This window comes from Schistocerca nitens, chromosome 7 (genome assembly GCF_023898315.1).
Source record: "Schistocerca nitens isolate TAMUIC-IGC-003100 chromosome 7, iqSchNite1.1, whole genome shotgun sequence".
In the NCBI taxonomy this organism is placed as follows: domain Eukaryota; kingdom Metazoa; phylum Arthropoda; class Insecta; order Orthoptera; family Acrididae; genus Schistocerca; species Schistocerca nitens.
The window spans coordinates 359,097,548-359,123,267 of NC_064620.1; the positions used below are offsets into that span (position 1 = coordinate 359,097,548).

General features: G+C 44.0%; 2 protein-coding genes across 2 annotated transcripts in view; one reads left to right on the forward strand and one right to left on the reverse strand.

Moving 5' to 3' along the window:
* The window catches only part of LOC126195622 (putative odorant receptor 59c), a 47,154-nt gene extending 39,652 nt beyond the window's left edge, over positions 1 to 7,502 (reverse strand). The window contains exon 1 of the mRNA XM_049934247.1: positions 7,167 to 7,502. Within this exon, the coding sequence (XP_049790204.1) occupies positions 7,167 to 7,502 (336 nt within the window). The remainder of the gene's footprint in view (positions 1 to 7,166) is intronic.
* A 16,575-nt stretch (positions 7,503 to 24,077) lies between these two features.
* Positions 24,078 to 25,494, forward strand: LOC126195623 (elongation factor 1-gamma-like; the record flags this gene model as incomplete). Its single annotated transcript, XM_049934248.1, is given in 3 exon segments — positions 24,078 to 24,597; positions 24,600 to 25,301; positions 25,304 to 25,494. Coding segments are annotated over 3 exon segments (1,311 nt in total), but the record flags the coding sequence as incomplete, so codon positions are not given.
* Between the last annotated feature and the right edge of the window lie 226 nt (positions 25,495 to 25,720).

A 25,720-nucleotide genomic window follows, 5' to 3' on the forward strand; every position in this document is an offset into this window, starting at 1 on the left:
ACGTCTAATGACACAGTAACGAAACTGGAATCAGTTCCCAAAAAGTTCTTCTGAAATTATTTCACCAGAAAACACCAAGAACACCGGTTGAAGACTACTAAAGTTCCTAAATAAACCACCATACACAAACAGTTAATTAGTACTTAGCTTTCGATGCGCCGCTACAGCTGCAACTGGTCAGCGCGGAATGAAAACACAGGTAAGAGGTTAAGTTGCTCGATACGAAACACTCACAAATATCAGGTCACAACACAAGAAAGGCAGAGGTGAATGAATAAACCACTAATAAGTCACTTATATAGTAAATATTATCACAAAAATGTTGAAATATATATCTGAAACCTAAAAATATATAAAAACTTCGAGAGCGATCTCACACGCAGTCACGCGCTTATGACGTCACATGAAGCTGTACGCGACAGTTAGTAGTTGTCAGACAGCCACTCGCACAACTTACCCATTGTTTTTCACGGTTATATAAAAAAGTAATTATTGCTGGTGTCCTAACTGTTGTTTGTAGTCTGAGAAGCGCAGTTATGAAGAAGAGAATAGAGAAAGACAGACTGGTGAGAGGAATCCATTTTATGACAGGTGTTCAATATGTAATGTAACACATTTCTTTTTTCTCTGTCAGTTTCGGCTGAAAAAATGCGGAATTTGTTGTAGGACATCGTAAAATATTTGTGCTTCAGCCCCTATAGTTTCATGAAGTTCCTATGGCTGACGTGCTATGTGTACCCTTCAAAATGGCCTCTGTGACGAAGAATTGTACCGAGAAGGGAGCTAATGTCTTTTGGTGAGAAACCAGAGCATCACAGGCATTCATATGCACCTGTAGAATGTCTACAGAGACCTGGCAGTGAAGAAAAGAATGGTAATTAGCTGGACGCGGCACCTGCGATCGCCGCAACAAGACCGCGCAGACTTGTCTGGTCTCCCGTTGCCGGCCGGCAGCACGCAGATGTGACTCCTGCAGTGTTAGAACGTGCAGACACTCTCATTCGAGGTGATCGACAACACCTCGCTGCTCAACTGGATGTCTGTGTTGGCAACGGTGACACATTCGTCCATCAGTTGGGTTACCGACAAATCTGCACTGGACAATCGTTCCTCATCCACCCTACAACCCGGATCTTACACTTTCCGAGGCTCTGAGCACTATGGGACTCAACATCTTAGGTCATAAGTCCCCTAGAACTTAGAACTACTTAAACCTAACTAACCTAAGGACATCACACACACCCATGCCCGAGGCAGGATTCGAACCTGCGACCGCAGCAGTCCCGCGGTTCCGGACTGCAGCGCCAGAACCGCTAGACCACCGCGGCCGGCCTTACACTTTCCAACTTCCGTCTGTTTTGCCTAATGAAGGACGCACTCAGTGTGAAGCTTTACGTGGATGATGTTCTTGTTATTGATGCAGCAAGACGTTGGTTTCGTCGTCAGTCATTAGAGTGGCACCATGCTGGCGTACAAGCCCCCCCAATAAGGTGACTTAAGGCCGTCGCATGAAACGGAGGTTATGTTGAAAAATAGGATTTTGTAGGTAGAAGAGTGCCGAATAATTTGGTGTATTGGAATCGTAAATAAAACTAACCTGCTCTTAGAGGAAAAAGATATGTTACATAACTTACTGAACGCCCGTCGTAGTAGAGAGAAACGGTATACGGATGACACAGATCAAGGCCAGAGCCTGGAATGTATCATGACATTAATCAGAGTGCTTCCACTAAGTCATTCCTGTTGGTTCCCATTTAAAGAAAACTCAGTTGACATCACTGAGGTAAAAATTTCAATTTCAGATTAATATCAACTTTTACAAGGTAAACAGATTTTTCACAACATACTTTTATCACTGTGAAAAAAAAGGAGAAACGTTACACAGTTGTTCTTCTGTAGGAGTACTGATTTCAGGTAGTTCTCCACACCAGTAAATCCTATGCGGGTCTCTTCACCTCTACATAAGCGCCCTGTACCCTACATAACTGTAGGGTATAGTATTCAAGTGTGGATAACCCTCTACAGTTTTTTCCCCAACGCTTTCTTCCGTTATCAAATGGACGATTTCTCTATGCCTGGAAATGAGTCCTACCAAACGATCCCTCACTTATATGACGTTGTGCCGTAAATACAGTTTCCCTTTAATTACATTGAGTACGTTACAGAAAGTGATAGTTTATAAAGAGGAATACTGCACAAGTTGGTTCTGTTTTAAACTCTGATCCTTGTTAATAAGAAGCTGCAAAAAAACTTTCTGCCAAATGCCCTCTGATAGACGTAGAATGGAGAGTCGAGTTGCACTTATCAAAAGGGATACTGTAAGTTATTTCCAAAAAATAAACAGAAAATAAATAAAATAATATAGAATTCAGAGTTCGAAACTGAGTCCCTGACTTCCACGACTTAACAGGTATCAAATATCAGCCGCAACTTGCTATATTTGTAAGATATATGACCTGGCATAAAAGCTCTCGGATCTGATAATATAGAAGGGTACTTCCCATGGTTCTGACATTCAATAAGCCGTGGAAGGTGTTTCAGTAACAAAATTTGCTACTTGTCAGGAATGCTGCCCATTGTGCCCCGTCTATGACAGATAAAAAGAAAGAAAAAAAGGTTTGTGGGGCTTTTAAATGCCAACAAACATATCACGATTTCTTACCTGGCGGTAGTATTTTTCGCAAAGAACATTCAGCACTAAAATTTTTGAGCATTGTTGTATTCAAGAAGTCCCTCTAATTGTCGGATACCTGCGCTTAAATATCAAACACATCGTCAGTTCTAATCTGTTATTTTAATTAGTGGAAAATAGGTTTTCGGCTGGTCCCAGCGGAGGTTCGAGTCTTCGCTCGGGCATGGGTGTGTGTGTTTGTCCTTAGGATAATTTAGGTTAAGTAGATTGTAAGCTTAGGGACTGATGACCTTAGCAGTTAAGTCCCATAAGATTTCTCACACATTTGAACATTTTTTTTTGAAGATGGGTTTCCTGTTGATACTGGCGGATGGCTGCCCCGTTCCAGTTATAAAGGATTGAGCAGCATTTGAAATAGTGGACCTTCGACGAGTCAAAGACAAAAAGGACCGAAATGGAATGGTTGTTAACTACTGAAGTATGAAAGTAAAGAAGTAAAAAACATGAGCAATATCAAAAGGGCATGCCGTGAGACTGATCTCGATGTGTATGAATCACAGTACTCAACACTCAAGGTAAGGATCTGAACTAACTGATGAACATTTAAATGAACTTGTGTGAACTACACTTACCAGTTATCAGCTGGATTACAAACAGGCCACAGCAAAACTGAACAAGCTAAAAGGCACTTCTCAAAACTAACTTTTTATTTATTGTTGTGTAACGAAATGGTGTTCATTAGCGATAGTTTTAAAATGAAAAATAAATGTTTCATTGTTAGTTAAATAAGATATTTCATCATTAATGTAAACCATTAGTTTTATTCGAATCATTTCCACCGGTTTAAAAAACGAAACTCGGCCCAAACAGGCCATGAAGGCCCAAGAGGTACCGACCGGACGCCGTGTCATCCTCAGCCCACAGACGTCACTGGATGCAGATAGGGAGGGGCATTTGGTCAGGACACCACTCTCCCAGCCCTATGTCACTTTGCGAGAGATACTTCACTTCTCAATCAAATAGCTCCTCAGTTTGCCTCTCAAGGGCTGAGTGTAGCCCGCTTGCCAATAGCGCTCGGCAGACCGGATGGTCACCAATCCATGTGTTAACTGAGCCCAACAATACTTCGCTGATGTGACGAGAACCGATGTTACTACTGCGGCAAGGCCGTTAGCCTCAAATCCTTCCATTTGCAGCCAATTAATGTAAGGTTTGTGCCCACTTCTGACATATACCATATATGGACTATCTACATACTTCACAACCCACTGTGGCGGAGGGTACTTCGTACCAATATTTCCTATAGTTCCATTAACGATTGACCGAGGAAAAAAGACTGCATTATGTGTTTACCTTTTTTACTTTTATTTTTTTAGTCATCAGTCTTCTGAATGGTTTGATGTGGCCTGCCAAGAATTTCTCTCCTGTGCCAAACTTTTCATCTCAGAGTAGCATTTGTAACTTACATCCTCAATTATTTGTTGGATATTCAAATGTCTCTCTTCCTCTACAGTCTTTGCCCTCCACAACTGCCTCTAGCACCATGGTAGTTATTCCCTGATGTCTTAGCGGTTGTCCTATCATCCTGCCCCTTCTTCTTGTCACTATTTTCAAAATACTGTGGAGAATCTTCTCACTCCTCATCTTATCAGCCCACTTAATTTTCAACATTCATCTGTAGCACCACATCTCAAAAACTTCGATTCTCTTTTGTTCCGATTTTCCCACAGTCCACGTCTCACTACCATAGAATACTGTGCCCCAAATGTACATTCTCAAAAAATTCTTCCTCAAATTAATACTTTTGTTTGATAGTACTACACTTCTCTTGACTATACGCGCCCTTATCTCTCTTACAGTATTCTCGTGATTCCTACGCAGGGTTTATAATGGTCGCATAATGGTCGCTCGGTCTTCTTCGTGCACAGGTTTCCTCAGTTTACCCAACAGGGGTTCATGACATTAGGGTACTTTTTCTAAGGTGTCCAATTTAAGACCAACGAGCATTTCTGTTCCACTTTCGCATGCGCTATACCGATCCACTGCAATCGGAGATCGATGTCTTTTGTGCTACAGCCGGCCGCTGTGGCCGAGCGGTTCTAGGCGCTTCAGTCCGGAACCGCTCTGCTGCTACGGTCTCAGGTTCGAATCCTGCCTCGGGCATGGATGTGTTCGATGACCTTAGGTTAGTTAGGTTTAAGTAGTTCTAAGTCTAGGGGACTGATGACCTCAGAAGTTAAGTCGCATAGTGCTTAGAGCCATTTGAACCATTTTTGTTGTGGTACCTAAGTGATAAGGACTCCGAGCACGGAAAAGAGACCCTAGCGTCTTGTGTGCTATTTCGTTTACAGATGAACTATACTTTCCGAGAATCCACCCAACAAAACTACGTCTTCTATTCGCCTCACCTAATACTGATTTTACATGTTAGTTCCATTTCATATCACTGCTCATTATTGCCCCAAATCGTCAGATGATGTGACTTGCTCGAAATGTTAACCCGTAATGTTGAAAAATGTCGGGTATTTTCTCTTTGTTACTACGAGACATTTATCCACATCTAGAGAGAAATGTCATTCATTACACCAAGTGAAACTGTTGTCCAAGCTTGATGCAATTCCTTACTCTATTTCAATGACGATCCTGTCCTGCACGCAACAGCATCGTCAGCGAACCATCTTATAGTGTTCCTGATTCTGACTGATTAATGAGATTTGTATGTTGCGAACACTTTATGTCCTAATGTGCTTCTTTAGACCTCACTGTGATACAATTTGGTTCCGTACAACCCTAGTCATTCAATATACGGTACTCGGTTGCATTTGTGAAACATACGTATTAACTATTGCTAGATATTCGTTGCAAGATTTTCGGTATAGGTTTATTATTAGGAATTTAAAGTTTGTTTTCAAGTCTCATTGTACATTTATTTTTCTACTATCACTAGTTTCGATCAAAATTGATCGTCTTCAGTTCTAAAAATAAAGTAAAAAACTGAGTATGTAGGTCTTTATTATTTTACAATAAATAGAACATATTGCAGGTAACTGTCTGTTTACCAAACGGGCAAGACGTTTGAAATAAGTATCAAAGAGCACGCTTCAATGCACAATAAGAAAACAGTTTTTGGTGAACGTCTGCGGCATGTGGGAGAGCTACGTCAATCTAAAGGACACATACTGGTAATGTTGGAAGAAGTTGATATTTTTAGACATAGCGTGCAACTGGGAGAGCAAAACAAAGGATAATTTTTGTATATACATACTGCCTAATAAAAGTAGGGAAACACCCACAAGACATATTCGCATGTCAAGGTAACTTCCTACAGATACACACAATTGGTCGGTATATAAATGATAGAGGTGCGGTTCTCCATGACAGATAAAACAGCTAGCAGAGGGTATTAGCACTGCTTGTGTTTAGTGTTATTACCAGGCGTCGTGGAGTATATACCTGGTAGAGTATAAAAGTGGTATGAACACATGAGTGATCACTGTAAAGTGCACTCATGTGAGACAGCGTTATCAGCGCCTGACAAGTTTGAAGTGTCCTCATTGTGAGTCTCCATTATGCCAGCTGACGGAACCATACAATATTGACATTTCTGGGGCATTCAGGCGTAATCCATCATAGACAGAGAACATCAGCTGTTCAAGTAATTATCCGGGTTCGATTCCCGGAGTGGTCAGCGATTTTCACCTGCCTCGAGATGACTGGGTGTGTTGTCCTCATCACTTCATCATCATTCATTAAAGTGGAAAGATTGGACTGAGCACAGCTTGGGAACTTGTACAGGTGCTAATAACCGCGCAGTTGAGTGCCCCACAAACCAAACATCACCATCATCATCATAAAGTAATTATCAATGGTATTCGTCTTATTTTATTTTCACTATGGAATGTATGATATTGTACGACAATGTCGTTTATTTTTGAGAGCTGCATATGGGGCCTGAAGATGGCATAGTGGAATGCCGAAATTGGTAATCAAAATAAAATAAAATAACATCTCAATTATACGGCTGCTAGCGAATTTCAATGACAATCCTGCTTTACGTCTCATGGAACAGAACAGTGGTGTCATTTTTTAGCAGAGTAATGCTCATCCACACACTGCAGGTGCCTCGCTGAACTGCCTGCGTGATGTTGAGGTGGTCCCACGGTCATGAAGATCCCCAGGTCTGGCCTAAATGAAAATATGTGGGACCTTCTTGGAAGTAAATTCCATCCCAGTACCAGTATCCTGATTATAAAGGACCACATACAGAGCTTCCCTCAGGAGAGGATAGCACAGGTTTGTGATACTGAATAGTGCTTGCACAGATGCTATGACGGGGGGGAGGGGGAGGGGCTGATGAATGGGCTCAATGTGGCAAGTTGGTTTTTTTTTTTTTTTTCAGGCTGTGTAGTTATATATGTAAACGAAGAGAAACCTAAATATGGTTTGCTGGATGATAATTTCTCCCAAACACGTGTCCGTTATCCAATGTATTTGAGAATGGCTGGATTTGGCCATACTCTGCTCCGATACTGACCTGAAGAGCGAGCCTGTGGAAGTCGCGCTCACACATAGCGATGTGTAGCAGGCGGACGAGCCAGATGGCGGTGGTATCAGCCACACTGAGCGTCAGCGTGAAGACGTCCAGGTCCGTGGTGCCCTGACGGCACATCACGGTGAGCTGAGAGCATAAGAATGTAAAGCAGACGGTCGCAAAGAAGAGGGTACGCAGCCGGAAGAGTAGAACAGAGCCGGCGGCGCTGCGCGGGTGTCGCATGATGGCCGCCCAGTGGAGAGGCCGCGTTAGGTAGCCCAGGTCGCTCGCCGCCTCTACCGCCGCCACCGATGCCTTCGCTGGACGAGCTGCTGCCATGGTATCCGGGATACACTACACGTACAGGAAAAGCAAGTTTCATAGAGGCTGGAATGTCTATCGCTTCTATTTACAGAATTATAACTGGGGTGGGTTGTGATTTTAGTATGTTGTTATCTGACAAGCCCTGCTACGATTGAATGCCCTCAGATGTCAGACAAAAATTATTTAATTGATCTAACTGATTAATGTTCTTCAATAATCTGTTCAGGCTCAGTGGGGTAAAGACTAATCCTAGTTAAATTAGAATAGTAGAATCCCATGAAGACATTTATTACAAAAAAGCAAGAAAATTGAAAAATAGATTCTCTATAGTTACAATACTCAACTAATTCTACTGGTCAGACTAAACTTAAGATTGTCACAACACCTATCTTGTACGAAAAATTTACGCCCCCCTCTCATTTTCACAACAGGAACACTTGAATGGTTAATACTGTGTGTCCTCGCTGTTAGTAAAAATCTCCACTCTCTATGGCGCTGACAACAGAGAGCCCAGTGAACAATCAAGTGGAACTGAACACATTTACCATTACAGTTCCCTATTTTTCAAGCTGTGGCGAGTATATCACGATAAATTGTTGAGTGGAGAGCATGTCTACCTCGTCGATCTGCACAAGGCTGTGGTTACTGTGGAGGTGAAGTATGATGTACAGATGTGATTTCAACTACACAAAGGACTTGTGGTTGTGTCCACAAATTTCTACGTTCAAAGTTACTCAACTACAGAAGTCAAAACAATCTGCCTGCACTCTTGCCAGGAGCAGACAAGTGTGCAGTCGTAAGTGAACAGTTTGGAAAACCTAAATCTCAATGGAAAAACAACGATTTTTCCCTGTGATTACAGAGAAACAAAATGATTCTGCTTCAAATGGCACAATCGGCACCTTCTCAGACTAAGTTTGAGAGTGATCGCTGGACACTTTGCCAAGCAACGTCTCAAACAAATTATACACTCTCCAGAGATGCATGTCAGCTGGACACCCACCAGAGAGTCCCCGACGCTTTCCACTTTGATATTTGTGAACCTTAGTTCACTAATGTGGACTCTCAACTTTGCCACTCTTTCTAGACACGAGACAGCTGGCCAACCTCCGAGGAGTTCACACAAAATGTTCTAGAAGCTTCTAGAACAATGTAAATCGAAGTCCTCTTGAAGAACTTAGCCAATCACAAAGCCTCCTGTGTACGGTGATAGGAAAGCGCTATGCGTTATGTATGCGAAGAATTTTTTACTGTTGACTGCCAGTGCTTGTATGGCGACAGGAGACACAATCCAATAGGGCTGAAAAAATTGCGGATGATTCTTGTTAGGTGGCTATCTTTATTATCCCCCTTTAACTTTCGCATGTGCTCCCGATGGGTGGCAAAGCTCGTTGGGTTGCTCCACAGGACGACTTTGCAGCGGGCTGTAAAATTATGCCCTTCGGCCCTGAGAAAAAGCTCCCAGCTTGCCCCCAACCCTGAAGTCCGTCGCTTTCTCAGCTCCTCTCGCGGTCCTAGCCAGCGCAAAAATTACGCTTGTAAGGCATGCAATACTTCAGTTGTTAGTATGAAACAGTATCAATCTCTACGATTAATACTCTGATAACACCCCTACCCCAACCTTCGATCCCAAATGATATAATTAATCTATCTAATAAATAAATTACGTTAACTGATTATGTAAGGAGTCAAAAGCTTGCCGCCTTACAATTCAAAAGTGAGGGAAGTTACTGCCAGAAAGGTTCCGCTTGATCTAAGTGAAGCGTAGAAAGCAGATTGCTGAAGAATCGCAGAAGCCTTCAGTGCTACTGAACACAAGGAGAACAGTTTCTGAAAAGGATTGTTGCCCTTGACGAAAAGCGGATACGAGATTTTGAGCCAAAACTGAAGGCTCAGTCGTCACGATCTGATGGTGATCTTTGTTTATGACAGAAATGGGGTCATAGCTGCAGACAGAGGCCCCAGAGGATGTCTTTAACAGGCGTGTACTGCAAGCTGTTTTGCGCAATATTTTGCACCGGAAAATTCATCAAAGGAAGCCTGACGTGCTTGCAGCTGGAGTCCGCATTTTTCGCGATAATACAAGATCGCTTATTGCCCTACCTCTGAGAGAAATGCTCAACGAACATGGATGAGGAATACTTCCCCATTCACCATACAATCCTGATATGACCCCACCAGATTTGTTTCCCAAATTGAAGAAACAATTCCGTGGCAAACGTTTTGGTCCATTTTATGAAGCTTCAGTGAGCTGACCCGAGTAATCATCAGCTCAACAATTAATGTGACCCATTTGGAGCACAGAAGTTGCCAAACCGTTGGGAAGCTGTCGTAACCAAGAATGGAGATTATGCTGAAGGTCTATAAAGGTATTCTGTAAAATAAATTATTTTCTTCAATTCTATCTAACAGTGTGTAGACGTTTTGAAACGACCCTTGTAAGATTTATGGAATTCCCTGTTAGATTGTCCGATCATACCATGAATAGAGAAAAGTTTTAATATTTTTTGATAATTCTTCATATTGATTAGATGTAGCCAACCATGACAGTCTCATGTGCCAACCTCTTCATTTCAAAGTAACTCTTACAGGTAACATTCTCAATTATTTGTTGAACATATTCCAGTGTCTGCCCTCCCCTGCAGGTTTTACCCTCTGCAGTTCTCTTTAGTGCCATGGTAGTTACTCTCTGACGCCTTAACGCGTGTCCTATCACCCTGTCCCCTCTTCTCGCAATTCTACATGTTCTCTTCTCACCGCTTCTGCGAAAGATCTACTCATTTCTTACCGTATCATCTTTATATAGCACCATAACTCAAACGCTTTAGTGCTTTTCTTTTCCGTTTTTCCCACAGTCCATGCATACAATGCATACAATGCTGTGCTCCACAATTCTCAAAAATTTCTTGCACAAATTACTGCCGATGTTTGATACTAGTAGACTTCTCTTAGTAAGGAATGGTCTCTATGCCGACACTATTCAGCATTTTATGTGCTTCTTGCTTCGTTTGTCATACGTTATTTTGCTTCCAAGGTCGCAAAATTCCATTTCATCTACCTCGCTGTCCCCAGTTTTTATTTCACGTTTCTCACTGATCTCATTTGTTCTGTTCCACATTAGTTTGTGGTTCTTCGGTTTGCCCCCACTCTATCTTATGTGCTCAGTAGACAGTCATTACATTCAGTATATTCTGTAATTCTTACTCCCTTTTTTTTAGGATAGCAACCTCATCAGCGTATCTCGTCATTGGCGTTTTCTCCCCTTGAATTCTGATCCCACTCTTGAAGCTTTGTTTTATTTCCATCACTGCTTCTTCGACGTACAGGCTCATCAGTAGGGGAGAAATTTTCTCAACGGTTTGATGATTTGGCAGCAATTGTGTTTATAGAAGTGCATTTTAGTCGTTCAAGAGTTATATTGTTGTTGTGGTCTTCAGTCCAGAGACTGGTTTGATGCTTCTCTCCATGCTACTCTATCCTGTGCAAGCTTCTTCATCTCCTAGTATCTACTGCAACCTACATCCTTCTGAATCTGTTTAGTGTATTCATCTCTTGGTCTCCCTCTACGATTTTTGCTCTCCACGCTGCCCTCCAATACAAAATTGGTGATCCCTTGATGCCTCAGAATATGCCCTACCAATCGATCCCTTCTTCTAGTCAAGTTGTGCCACAATTTCTCTTGTCTCCAATTCTATTCAATACCTCCTCATTAGTTATGTAATCTACCCATCTAATCTTCAGCATTCTTCTGTAGCACCACATTTCGAAAGCTTCTATTCTCTTCTTGTCTAAACTATTTATCGTCCACGTTTCACTTTCAAGAGTCATTACACCTCGAAAATCACCGAGTAATCGGTCTGGAAATGATGGCCACGCAATGGCCGAGGAATGATGAAGACGGTAAACAAAGAAAAAGCCAAGCCTTGTGAGAAAATAGCAACTGAGAGTAAAGGACGGCTTGGAAGTATTGCCGCAAAGTCACGAGGACGCTAGGTGTAATTTCGCTACGTAGCCATGAAGCCAATGAAACAGCCGACACCCACGCGCCAGTCCATCGAGTAATTAGCCTGTAAAGAAGGGCATTATGGCTAGACAGAGAGCGTGAGAAGAGACAGACAGAAGGTCTTTTGTAGGGATACCTATACGCCATGAGGAGCCAGTGAGAGGCTTAGGATGCAATGCGTAACTATACAGGGTGTGTCATAATTAATGGCGTAAACGCATACAGCTGAAAGTAGACGATACTAGAAGCAAGGAAGTCTGAGTAAACATAGGGTCCAAAATGCATACCTTAAGAGCTACGAGAAATTTTTCATCTTCGATACTATGAAGCAAATCTCTTGTACTGCAAGCTCTTTGCTTTCCATATTTTGGGAAGTGATAATATGGACAAACACAAGAAAAAACTTCCAGTAAACATTTGCTCTAAAATGCATAACTTAAAAGTTAGGAGCACTTGTTCATTAGGAGAGTTGTGTTTCAAAGTACCGCAGATGAACAAGTGCTCAAAGCTCTTAAGGTATGCATCTTGAGCACATGTTTACTGAAAACTTTTTTCTTGTTTTGGTCCATATTATCACTTCTCAAAATATGGAGAACAAAGAGCTTGCAGTAGAAAAGATTTGCTTTACAGAAGATGAAAAATTGCTCGTAGCTCTTAAGGTATGCATTTTGGACCATATGTTTACTGAGACTTTTTTGATTCTAGTATCGTGTACTTTCAACTGTATACGGTTACGTCACTAATTGAGATACACCCTGTATAAGGAGAGACACCTTTCTTCTTCCATACACCTCTGAAGAATACAATTAGAGCCAAAGCAATGGAAGCATGTGTTCAGGATCAGATGATGTCGGGGATAGGCGGTATAACGTGTGGAAATTATGAACTGAGAGAATGAAACCCTGGGAGCAGGACGTTCCAGACAGAGAAGCAGAGCAGATCAGAAGGAAGAGTAATGGGTAGCGAGGAGGTGAGCAGGACGCTACGAATGAGATGTATAGAGTAGCAAGAGCCAGGCAGGGCTAAAACAGGAGTATCAGTAGCCATACAGTGATAAGCAGATGCAGCTGCATTACACTGCTGAAGTGACAAAAGTGAAGGGATACGTTATAATATCGTGTCGGACCTCCTTTTGCCCAGTCCACAGCTCGTGGTCTCGCGGTCGCGTTCTCGCTTTCTGAGCACAGGGTTCCGGGTTCGGTTCCCGGCGGGGTCAGAGATTTTCACCTGCCTCAGGATGATTGGGTGCTTGTCCTCTTCATTTCATCAGCATTCATGAAAGGGGCGATATTGGGCTGAGCAAAGGTTGGGAATTTGTACGGGCGCTGATAACCAAGCAGTTGAGCGTCCCACAAACCAAAAATCATCATCATCCTTTTGCCCGGTGTAGTGCAGTAGCTCGATGTGGCATTGACTCAACAAGTCGTCGGAAGTCATCTGCAGAAGTACTGAGCCACGCTGCCTCTACAGCCATCCATAACTGTGATGTGCTGGCGGTGCAGGATGTGCACGAACTTGCCTCTCTAGTATCTCCCACAAATGTTCGATGAGACTCATGTCGGGCGATCTGGGTAGTCATATCATTCGCTCTGATTGTCCGGAATGTTCTTCAAACTAGTCGCAAACAACTGTGTCCCGGTGGCATGGCGCATTGTCATCCATAAAAAATTCCATCGTTGCTCGGGAAACGGAGGAGTCTATAAATGGCGACAAATGGTCTCCACGTAGCCGAACATAACCATTTGCATTCAATGATCGTTTCAGTTAGGCCAGAGGACCCAGTATGTTCCATTTAAGCATAGCCCACACCATTATGAAGCCACCACCAGCTTGCACAATTCCTCGCTGATAATTTAATTTTTAATTTTTTTCTACTTTCTTTTACTCTGTTGCACATGAATTGGCATGAATATAGCACATAATATTTTAACACAGTTTCAAATGTATTAGTAATAACTAAGCATTATGCTATTTAAGAGGGAAAGAACCTACATAGAATATGTACATGTAAGTGGATGTTCTGCCGTGGCGCGCCTCGTTATCGTGCCGTATGGTCTTCGTTGTCGCTCAGCCATGTGGGCTTGCAGTTCATGAGCTGATATTTCAGCTGTCAGCCTTCATATCCTTATTCCAAACGGCCCGTGTGCCCAGTATCTTGTACCTTGTCATATTCGCGCTTTTTGAGCCAATATTGTACACCTCTCTTTCTTACTGCTACATCTAGAGGTAGCAAGCCCAGTATCACCAGCAGCGCCTCCGTCGATGTTGTTCTATACGCGCCCGTCAGGTGCTGGTGTACACTTTTCTGTGCTCGTCGTACAGCCTGTGCTGCCCTTAGTTTTTTGGCTCCATGAGCCCAAACACTCGACCCGTGGTCCATAAGGGCAAGTAAGATTGCATTGTGATGTATTCTTATTACATTTAGAGAGAGCTGAAAACGTACTTGGCGATTTTTGCTATTTTATTTCCGATTGTAATGCCTCTCTGACAGACAACTTCTACATATGCATGAAAGTTTTTCTTTTCGTCGATGTTAATTGCACGGCACCTACATACGGTCTTTCGTTTCACAGTTTGGTCGTTTATTCTGATTGTGAAATTTCGCGTTCTCGATAATGTTCCTTTTAGTAATATATAAACTACTTTGTGAGCTGTTATCATGAGTTTGTTTTCTACACATCTGTTACTTAGTCCTTCAAGAACTACCCTACTAGTTTCCTCCAAGTCAGTCCTTGTGTTAGCAGATTTTGTAATCAGTACATCGTAAAAGTATGCTATACAACTTCTAGCGTTTGTTGTACTCTGAAGCTGGTTTAATAATGGCTCTAGCCCAAAGTCCCAGAACTCTGGACCATACAGAGCTCTGTGCGCAGCCTTTTGCAATGACCTTCACAATTTTCTTACCAGGACATTCTAATTGCACCTGCATGTTTGTGCAGTAATCTCGTCAACTGTTATCTGTTTGAGTCTTTTTAAAAGGATAGGCCGCCACAAACTATCGAACGCCACAGCTATATCAGTCATTATGCCTATAACATACCTGTCGAGTGAGGTGTTCACAATATTCACTGCATGATTTATCGCATCCTCGGTAGATTTCCATTTCTCGAAACCGGTTTCAGTGGGCCCAAGCCCACTGCCTGTGGTCACTCAGGCGGCGGCACCGAACTCTCTCCTTTACTTTGGCTGCAGAATTTACCAAACAAATCACCGTGGAAGATTTCGGTTCTCTTGAGTCTTTGTCTAACCCCTCTCCCTTTTTTTTTTTTTTTTTTAGTATACTGCTACTCAAGATTTTTCAAATTCTGTGCACCCGACCGACATTCGCTTAATAACACTGTTATATATGGCTCAATTTGGTCCACTAGCTGTTGCTATTTTGCCAGGAATTTATCCGGATCTGCTACTTTCTTCTTCTTTAACTTCAATATTGCCAGTCTCCTGGACAAATGGGAACACAACACTATTCTTCAAATCTGCTCTAGTAATTCAGTAGCAGATACCCTGCAGTGGATGTATTTTAAATTCTACCTTTAAAAATTCCCAATTCGCCTTGCGTAGGTTGTGTAGTCACTCAGGCTGGATGCAAGTGCCTAAGTCATTATTTGTGTTTGAAATTGTAGAGTGAGACGACTTCGAGGACATAATACAGTATACTGATGAGGAATTCCGCGTAACCACAATGGTGACACTTATTAGGCAGCATAACACGCAAAATTGACTGGATGTATAAACCAAGAAAAAAATGCCAGGCCTAGGGAAGAAAATAAATACAAGACGATCCGTTCCTCCTCTATTATGGAAGCCATTGCTCCACTCGTTCAGACGGTTGCCACTAAATCAGAGGTTGAGACAACACCGGCCACGCAAAGAAGCATACTATTCATTAAATCCAGTGACAAGAAAGGTGCAAAGGAAATACGCACACATCTGACAGAGCTAATTAATCCGAAGAAAGAAAATAATCTAGAAAATGAAGACAGCACACAATGTAGTCATAAATGAAACAGAAATAGAAGAGGACATCAGGAATGTAAAACAAATTTCGTAGCTGAATAAAGAAATGGTATGCGAGCCATTTAGGAAGCGTAGGCCGAAACTGATAGTGTTTGACGTCCCCAGAAAGAGAATTGAGTCATTATACGAACAGAACTTGGACGGAACGACAATATCAGTTCTTAGAAGAAACAAGTCAGTTTCAAAACAGGCCCACGAGAGAGCTGCTGGAGGGAAATCCAAAAGTCAGAGCACATTTGGTTACACCGAAAAGAATATACACTGGATTTCGATCAACCACTGTGAACAACTACGTTGCAGTCACCAAACGCTATAATTGCCACTAATATGTGCAAATTGCAAAGTACTATAAGGGAAACAAACCGACATGCTCCCACTGTGGATAGCGCGACCATCTAAAAAATAATTTTAAAAATATCAAGGAGCTCCAGTGTACATTCCATCAGCGAAAAGGAAGAAATCATGCAACCAACGAGATAAAGACTGTGCGACGTACCAAATGCTCCTATAACGGCAAATTCAGAGAATGTTCCTGTAGCGGCAAATTCAAAGAACCGAATATGAATTCTAAACCACTGTGTAATCTGCTGGCGAGCATCACAGGAAACCTCAGAGTAAATACAAAGGCAGCAAATGTCAGGTTGACGGTCGAATAAGATGAAACATTATACAGAAATAAAACTGTTAAACCAGAGCCCACGGATCAAATGGATTATAAAATTATCTGTCATCTTTGTAAGAAACGGAAACCTCCGTCCAAAAGAGAGCGAGACGCATAGAGAGCCAAGAAATTCTGGTCTAATGTGAAGGGTAAAACGAGAAGGCTCAAATCGAAAACGTGCCTGACAACATACACAAAGCCGATAACGAGATGGACAATAAAAAGGTCAACAATAAGAATAACGAAGAGGAGCGGAGTTTCTGGCAGTGGCTAATAGGAAAATAAAGAACGGACAGCATGCCTACCTCTAGACAAGGAAGATTTAAAGAATGACATACCCACAAATTAAAAAAAAAATTGAAAGTGCAATGAATGCAAGGTGTGAAGCCACGCAGAACATAGCGGAGTGTGACAGCACGCAATGGCTAACAGAGGAAAATTATGAAAATGCAGAGGTCATAAAACCTATAAATGGCAATGAGAATTACGAAAAGGATATAAACATTGAGGACATGAAATGTAAAATGGAATAAGTTTGTGGCCGGACCCGTGGCCTGTTTACGAAATGTGTGAAAACGCAGTGAGATTAGTTAAGGTGGAGGATATGAATGTTTTAACCATAGCAATAAGACACCTGGTTAGGCTCACTCATCAGAAGGCTGTACCATAAATTTTCGTGTCATGGAAGAAGTTCATCATATTCAGCCCGGTGTCAACAACCTGCCTACAAATAGAAAGGAACTTCAGACTCTAATTCACGTCATCTTTAAGAGGAGGACGAAGAAACTTGATACTGAGCATCTGTGCAGGCAAATAGTGATGACATAAGGCCGAATTGTATGTGATACTGGTTAGACTCGCCTCCTAGCTATGTTCTCACTAGGTCCCTGCAGTTTTCATGAATAGTCAAAGCGCACCCCAACGGCAGTGCAACAGAAACAAATGACCAGATAAATGCGATGTGCAGTGCCATGGTGATGCAAGAACTCGGGAAAGTGTTAGAGGAACTGGACTTGCAAATACAGTGTATACGGAAGCCACATTACAGAAACGGGGCATTACTCCACATGCCAGATACAGCCGAGATCGCAACATCAGGTCACTATCGAATGGCCGCGGTGTTGGTGCGATAAAGACATAACAGTGACAAAGATACGACAGCTTTGTGACGGACACGCGGCGACAATAGAAATAATGACTACCTTAGCAAAATTTTACATAACTATTCTATTTTTTTCAATACACTCACATATAAAAAATTTTAACACATATAAAAATTTAAAGAAACAGCAGCAATACTGAGTCGAATGGACGTAATGGACGCAAACTCATAATGAACATTGTGGCATAGCAGAGTAACAGATCAAATTGGTCTTGCCTTCAGGACACTGTACGAGAAATTGATCTTCATGTCATGAATAAGCGTCTCAATGCACAATGCACCTACTTTCCAAAATCGCGCAGGTGCGACAATAAATACTGAAATAACCCTCGCAAATTCGAAAGCCAGCGACCACGTTGCCAGTTGGAAAGTCTGCGATGGACACGTGACCATAATCTCGTTGCCAACTTGGGTTCATGGCTTCTTGGTGTCTGCACCACAGTGGAATCCTACCGTCAGCTCTTACCAACAAAAATCGGCAGTCCTCTGACAAGCCACGGTTTTCCAGTGATCTAGGGTCCAACCGATATGGTCACGGATCCAGGAGAGGTGCTGTAGGCGATGTCCTGCTGTTAACAAAGGCACTCGCGTCGGTCATCTGCTGCCATAGCCCATTAACGCCAAATGTCGCCGCACTATCCTTATCATAAGCGTCACACGTCGCACGTTGATTTCTACTGTTATTTCACTCAGTGTTACTTGTCCGTTAGCACTGACAAGTCTACGCAAACGCCGCTACTTTGAAGTGCATTGTGCGTGGTAAGAGGTAATGCCTGAAATTTGGTATTTTTGGCACACTCTTGACACTGTGGATCTCGGAATATTGAATTCCCTAACGATTTCCGAAATGGAATATCCCGTGAGTCTAGCTCCAACCACCATTCCGTGCTCAAATTCGTGCGGCCGTAATCACGTGGGAAACATTTTCGCATGAATCACCTGAGTACAAATGACAACTCGGACAATGCTCTGCCCTTTTATACATTTGTGCGCGATGGTGTCACCAAATGAATATGTGCATATCTCTGTCTCATTGGTTGGTTGGTTGGTTTCGGGGAAGGAGACCAGACAGCGAGGTCATCGGTCTCATCGGATTAGGGAAGGATGGGGAAGGAATTCGGCCGTGCCCTTTCAGAGGAACCATCCCGGCATTTGCCTGGAGTGATTTAGGGAAATCACGGAAAACCTAAATCAGGATGGCAGGACGCGGGATTGAACCGTCGTCCTCCCGAATGCGAGTCCAGTGTCTAACCACTGCGCCACCTCGCTCGGTCTGTCTCATTACCTCCCACCTCAGTGTAGTATCAACATAGTTGGTGTGATCATAAGGGAGCGGGCGAGGAGTTCTGCGTGCTGTGACGTGGGTGCAGTATCATTTCATAGTAGACGGGACGGTGCAAGCCAGATACCGTCTCTGTACTAAGATCTGGTATTTTCTTGGGAACAACTCCTTTAATGCGAATAGAGCAAGAGTTAACATTGTTTCTGAAATAAATTTATAAGTTGCAAACCACATCTGCTTGACTTTATCTCAATTTATCTTCCAATGCTTACCTCATGTAATCAGGTATTTAACAGTATAGCCAGGTCTAGGCTCTCTCTTCCACAGGCCAGCTGGCTAGATCGCTTGTCAGAAACCCTCGAGCAATACCCAAGTTTGGGACGCAACAAGACGTCACTCGGTGCCATGTCCTGAAAATGCGGATTATAGCGGGCGAGGTAAAATTTGATGGCTCAAAGAAGCAACATAGTTGTGTGCAGAATCAGCGTAGACATTGTCATGGAGCACGAGACTTCAGTAGTATGCCCCTGTGATGGATCGTCTCTTACAAGCATAATACTCTATGTAAGCATCACACCACGTTCCAACAACCGGCATTGGTCAGTCACAGTCACGCCGAAGTATCAATGCCCCTGAAGCCGGGAAGCGCAAACATGTCAACGCCGTTACTCGGTCAGGAAGGCACCAACCTCGACCTACATGTGTGCGACTGCAAGCGAGCTCAGAAGAGCACAGAAGACACTGCCTTTGTTACCCTCGTAACATTATGTAAGAGACCCTAGGTAGGACGCAACATTGGCTCACAGGAGTTTGATTAAGCAGTTACGTCATTGTAGTAACTTCGTTAAGCAAATGTAGCGAAACTGATGCCTGTTGACAATTTGAGAAGAGTAGAAACGATTCGGTCATTATTAACGGCACAGTAGAGCGGAACGTCTCCTAAGCAACATACATACTCCACCCGCACTAGCTTGAATCGTTCGACCGGTAGGATCGATGTCGTTCATGTCATTAGCGCTGGATTCTCTGGTTATAGTATCGTGACATCAAGACATCAAGTGTGTGAGACTGTACCAATGTTGGTCTTAACACTTATGCTTCACGAGAAGTTCAGTGATTCGTAGTCGCGAATAACGAAGTCTAGCATCCAGTACTGAAGTCATCACAATAGACAGCATTGATGGATAGTCCAGAGTTTACCAAAACGGCTCCGGTCCAGGACAGGAGCTGCCTTTAACGCCAACGCCGCATTTATGGCAACCTACGGTACCGGCGGCCAGGTCCAGCATCAGCAGATCACGGCATCTGACACCGCTGTCCTCCTAATGGCCAGTGATGCAGGAGGGACTGAGTACTCCCCAATACGGTGCTTGATTGAAACACACCCGCTGTAGTCCTCGCCGTAATGAAGCAGAACTACTGATGGGCGTGCCTACCTCGTCAGCAGGAAGTAAATCGTCGCACCAGGGTATCATCGACCTCTGCTCCGAGCTGATGCAGCGTCCTCATCAGCTGTGATTCCGTTGTTGGATTGAGCGGTTTACACAGATACCAGCATTCGCAGAAGACACATCAACGACTTGTGTTCTGAATAATAAATGGAATGATCTTGAATACTGTTTTATTGCGTCTAACGGCGTCACAAAGGTGCTCGGACTAATCGCTGACTAAACAGTTGGAGTCTCCAACCCGGTAGTGGGTGACCCCCACAGAGTGATTAAGAATATACACTCCTGGAAATGGAAAAAAGAACACATTGACACCGGTGTGTCAGACCCACCATACTTGCTCCGGACACTGCGAGAGGGCTGTACAAGCAATGATCACACGCACGGCACAGCGGACACACCAGGAACCGCGGTGTTGGCCGTCGAATGGCGCTAGCTGCGCAGCATTTGTGCACCGCCGCCGTCAGTGTCAGCCAGTTTGCCGTGGCATACGGAGCTCCATCGCAGTCTTTAACACTGGTAGCATGCCGCGACAGCATGGACGTGAACCGTATGTGCAGTTGACGGACTTTGAGCGAGGGCGTATAGTGGGCATGCGGGAGGCCGGGTGGACGTACCGCCGAATTGCTCAACACGTGGGGCGTGAGGTCTCCACAGTACGTCGATGTTGTCGCCAGTGGTCGGCGGAAGGTGCACGTGCCCGTCGACCTGGGACCGGACCGCAGCGACGCACGGATGCACGCCAAGACCGTAGGATCCTACGCCGTGCCGTAGGGGACCGCACCGCCACTTCCCAGCAAATTAGGGACACTGTTGCTCCTGGGGTATCGGCGAGGACCATTCGCAACCGTCTCCATGAAGCTGGGCTACGGTCCCGCACACCGTTAGGCCGTCTTCCGCTCACGCCCCAACATCGTGCAGCCCACCTCCAGTGGTGTCGCGACAGGCGTGAATGGAGGGACGAATGGAGACGTGTCGTCTTCAGCGATGAGAGTCGCTTCTGCCTTGGTGCCAATAATGGTCGTATGCGTGTTTGGCGCCGTGCAGGTGAGCGCCACAATCAGGACTGCATACGACCGAGGCACACAGGGCCAACACCCGGCATCATGGTGTGGGGAGCGATCTCCTACACTGGCCGTACACCACTGGTGATCGTCGAGGGGACACTGAATAGTGCACGGTACATCCAAACCGTCATAGAACCCATCGTTCTACCATTCCTAGACCGGCAAGGGAACTTGCTGTTCCAACAGGACAATGCACGTCCGCATGTATCCCGTGCCACCCAACGTGCTCTAGAAGGTGTAAGTCAACTACCCTGGCCAGCAAGATCTCCGGATCTGTCCCCCATTGAGCATGTTTGGGACTGGATGAAGCGTCGTCTCACGCGGTCTGCACGTCCAGCACGAACGCTGGTCCAACAGAGGCGCCAGGTGGAAATGGCATGGCAAGCCATTCCACAGGACTACATCCAGCATCTCTACGATCGTCTCCATGGGAGAATAGCAGCCTGCATTGCTGCGAAAGGTGGATATACACTGTACTAGTGCCGACATTGTGCATGCTCTGTTGCCTGTGTCTATGTGCCTGTGGTTCTGTCAGTGTGATCATGTGATGTATCTGACCCCAGGAATGTGTCAATAAAGTTTCCCCTTCCTGGGACAATGAATTCACGGTGTTCTTATTTCAATTTCCAGGAGTGTATTTTAACTCGCCACAGGCTTTATAATGGATAAACAAATCCTGGGAGCCATCGCTGACTTCAGATCTAAAAATAGTATGTTATCCTCTCTTACCCTTATGGAAGCTAATAACATATAGTATCGTCAATGCAAATGCCCCCATGAATGAAACTAACAGAACAGATCCTGTGAGAATAGAAGAATTTTGGAAAGACCTGGAGGAGGTACTACCCAAGATTCCAACGAAGAATGTCATCCTGCTTCTTAGATACTTCAACGCTCAACTCAGGAAGTAAATAAATTTGCGAACATACCAAAGAGCTGGAATGAGATTTTCACTTTGCAGCGGAGTGTGCGCTGATATGAAACTTCCAATAGTCGTGCGTCATTAGGATTAGTCCTCTAGTGGGCTGGATAGCTCTTTGGTATGAAACTTCCTGGCAGATTAAAACTGTGTGCCCGACAGAGACTCGAACTCGGGACCTTTGCCTTTCGCGGGCAAGTGCTCTACCAATGAGCTACCGAAGCGCGACTCACGGCCGGTACTCACAGCTTTACTTCTGCCAGTATCTCGTCTCCTACCTTCCAAACTTTACAGAAGCTCTCCTGCGAACCTTGCAGAACTAGCACTCCTGAAAGAAAGGATATTGCGGAGACATGGCTTAGCCACAGCCTGGCAAAGGTCCCGAGTTCGAGTCTCGGTCGGGCACACAGTTTTAATCTGCCAGGAAGTTTCATATCAGCGCACACTCCGCTGCAGAGTGAAAATTTCACTCTGGAAACATCCCCCAGGCTGTGGCTAAGCCATGTCTCCGCAATATCCTTTCTTTCAGGAGTGCTAGTTCTGCAAGGTTCGCAGGAGAGCTTCTGTAAAGTTTGGAAAGCAGGAGAGGAGATACTGGCAGAAGTAAAGCTGTGAGTACCGGGCGTGAGTCGTGCTTCGGTAGCTCAGTTTAGGGCTGTTGTTCAAAGTTAACTATGCAACCCTTACTCTTCCCCGTGAACGAGGTGGGATAGGTCTGCTTCACGTGCCGGATAGAGCTCGCGCCCTGTTTGTCAGCTCCCAGATGACGGTATGGACACGTTGCCCAACGAGCCTCACTGGTGTCCTCCTGTCGGCATGCTCGCCGGTCTCACTGTCAGCCCCAGTGATGATCTCGGATGTTCCGGCCCAGTTCCATTATATACGATACTTCTTTCTTGAACTCAGTTATCTACGCCTCACCTTACCAAGACAGCTTTTACTCAAGACAAAGGCAGTATACAATGTCATCCAATTAGGTCGTCCACCTAACCCGATTGAACAAAAGTTCCCCCAGGTTAACTGGCGTCATGTATGGCGCGCGGTGTTCGCCTCTTACCTTGACACGAATGTTCAATCTGTCTGGTACCTAACTGTCAATGGTAAGCAAATCAACCAATTTCGCCTTCATCGTATCCACCTCGCCCAATCACCTCTATGTTCCACGTGTGGAGTGCCAGAGAATGATGAACATCGGTTTGTTTGCGGACCGGCGGCGGAGGTTTGGCACTTGGTTCGTCGTATTGTGGCTTTTCTAACGCGGGACATTCCGGATCGGATTACTCCCCTTTCATTATTATTTCCGGAACGTGACTATTTTCCTCGGACAAAGACCAATGCTGTGAATTGGATTCGCGGACATGCCTTTCACTACCTATTTGGGCAAACTGTAGACTCTGTACTCGATTTTTGGACATACCTCAATGACCGTCATTATGTCGTTGTCCGTCACCCAAAATACAGACAATTTTTCTCGAACTTCCTAGGGAGTGCTTTCCACGACCCGCCTCGCAGCTGGAATGTGTTAAGCCAAGAGAGAAGAAGGTTTCCTGTTTGAACCAATGAACATTTCTGACCAATTGAACGGAACACATCAATTTCGAGAAGACGTGACTCAACATATTACCAGTGGGGTGCAGAAGGCCTCTGATCAATTACACAACAAAGCTAAAAAAATAAAAAAATAAAATAAAAATAAAAAAAAATAAAAACAATAAAACTAAAAATAAAATTCAGAAAAGGAAGATTTTGTTTTGTTTGTAAGGATAGCCCTAACCTTGATTTCCCATATTTCCCCTGGTATATAGATAGCTGTCTGGAGTAGGTTTAGTCAGGAGCCAACGCCTGAAGTGGACCAAATTTTTTTGTTATAGGATGAAAAGTGGCAGTGGCACTTAGTTTTTTTTGTAGTTTCATTTTATTAAGGGACTTTCTAAAAGTTAAAGAAGGAAAAGAGATAAGAGAAAAAAAAGAAAATAAAAAGAAAAAAATAATGGTAAAAAAGTAAAAAAGTAAAAAAAAACAAAAATAAAAAAATCTGGGACATTGTATACTTACCCGGAGAATTTTCGAGCGTATAAAGTGTTGATAGCGGCACAATATGCTGGCAGCTATGTGAAAGTTGCTCCTGGCTTTGTTTTTGGAGAAACTAACAAGACTGAATCATTTTTAAAGAAGTTTCCACTAGGAAAGGTTCCAGCTTTTGAATCCTCTGATGGCCACTACTTGACTGAAAGCAATGCTATTGCTTACTATGTGGCGAATGCGCAGCTTAGGGGTCAATCTGACCTGGAGCGTGCTCAGGTGTTGCAGTGGCTGGCTTTTGCAGACAGTGAAATCCTCCCTGCCTCCTGTACATGGGTGTTCCCATGCATTGGTATCATGCAGTACAACAAGCAGGCAACAGAACGTTCAAAGGAGGATGTGAAGGAAGCACTTACAACTCTGAACAATCACGTCCTGACACGTACCTTCCTAGTTGGGGAGCGCATATTCCTCGCAAACATTTGTGTTGCCTGTACGCTGCTGCACCTGTATCAGTATGTTCTGGACCTGCCTTTAGGAAGCCGTATCAAAATGTAAACAGATGGTTCAATACCATTATCAACCAACCACAAGTAAAAGCTGTTATTGGTGAATTCAAACTGTGTGAGAAGAAGGCAGAATTCGATCCAAAGAAATTTGCTGAATTCCAAGCTACCACCAAACAGCAGCAGCCGGGCAGTGCAAAAAAAGAGAAGAAGCAGAAACGCCAGAGGGAGGGTCAGCAGCAGCAACAGAAGGAAAAGGAAAGCAAGAAGAAAGAGGAACCTGACCCTGCAGAGGAGATGGATGCGTCGGACTTAGCTGTTGCTTCAGAGCCGAAAGCCAAGGACCCCCTGGAAGCTCTTCCCAAAGGGACATTCAACATGGATGATTTCAAGCGTTTCTGTTCCAACGAAGATGAGAGTAAATCCATTCCTTATTTTTGGGAGAAGTTTGATCCAGAGCATTACTCAATCTGGCTTGGTGAATACAAATATAATGATGAGTTGCAGAAGGTTTTCATGAGCTGCAACCTTATATCAGGCATGTATCAGCGTCTGGATAAAATGCGCAAGAATTCATTTGCCTCAATGTGCCTGTTTGGTGCTGATAACGACAGCTCTATTTCAGGAATCTGGGTGTGGAGAGGACAGGACTTGGCATTTGATCTGAGTCCAGACTGGCAGGTTGACTATGAGTCCTACCAGTGGACCAAACTGGATCCCAGAAAGGAGAAACGAAGGCACTGGTGAAGCAGTACCTCTCGTGGACGGGCACAGACAAGCAGGGCCGCAAGTTCAACCAGGGGAAAATCTTCAAATAAATGCAAGATTTATTGCACTTACACAAAGTGAGATGAGGGTTTTGCTTACTGCCAGAATTTCTTTGTACTGTGAGCAGTAGCAAAGACATGACTTTTGTAATAAAATGTTGGAAGTGCTAAAAAAAAAAAAAAGTTGGTAGAGCACTTGCCCGCGAAAGGCAAAGGTCCTGAGTTCGAGTCTCGGTCGGGCACACAGTTTTAATCTGCCAGGAAGTTTCATACGAAAGAGCTATCCAGCCCACAAGAGGGCTAATCCTAGTGACGCACGACTATTGGAAATTCGTAAGAGTTTGGATCTGATAAAATTGCGACAGCACTTAAACGTGTT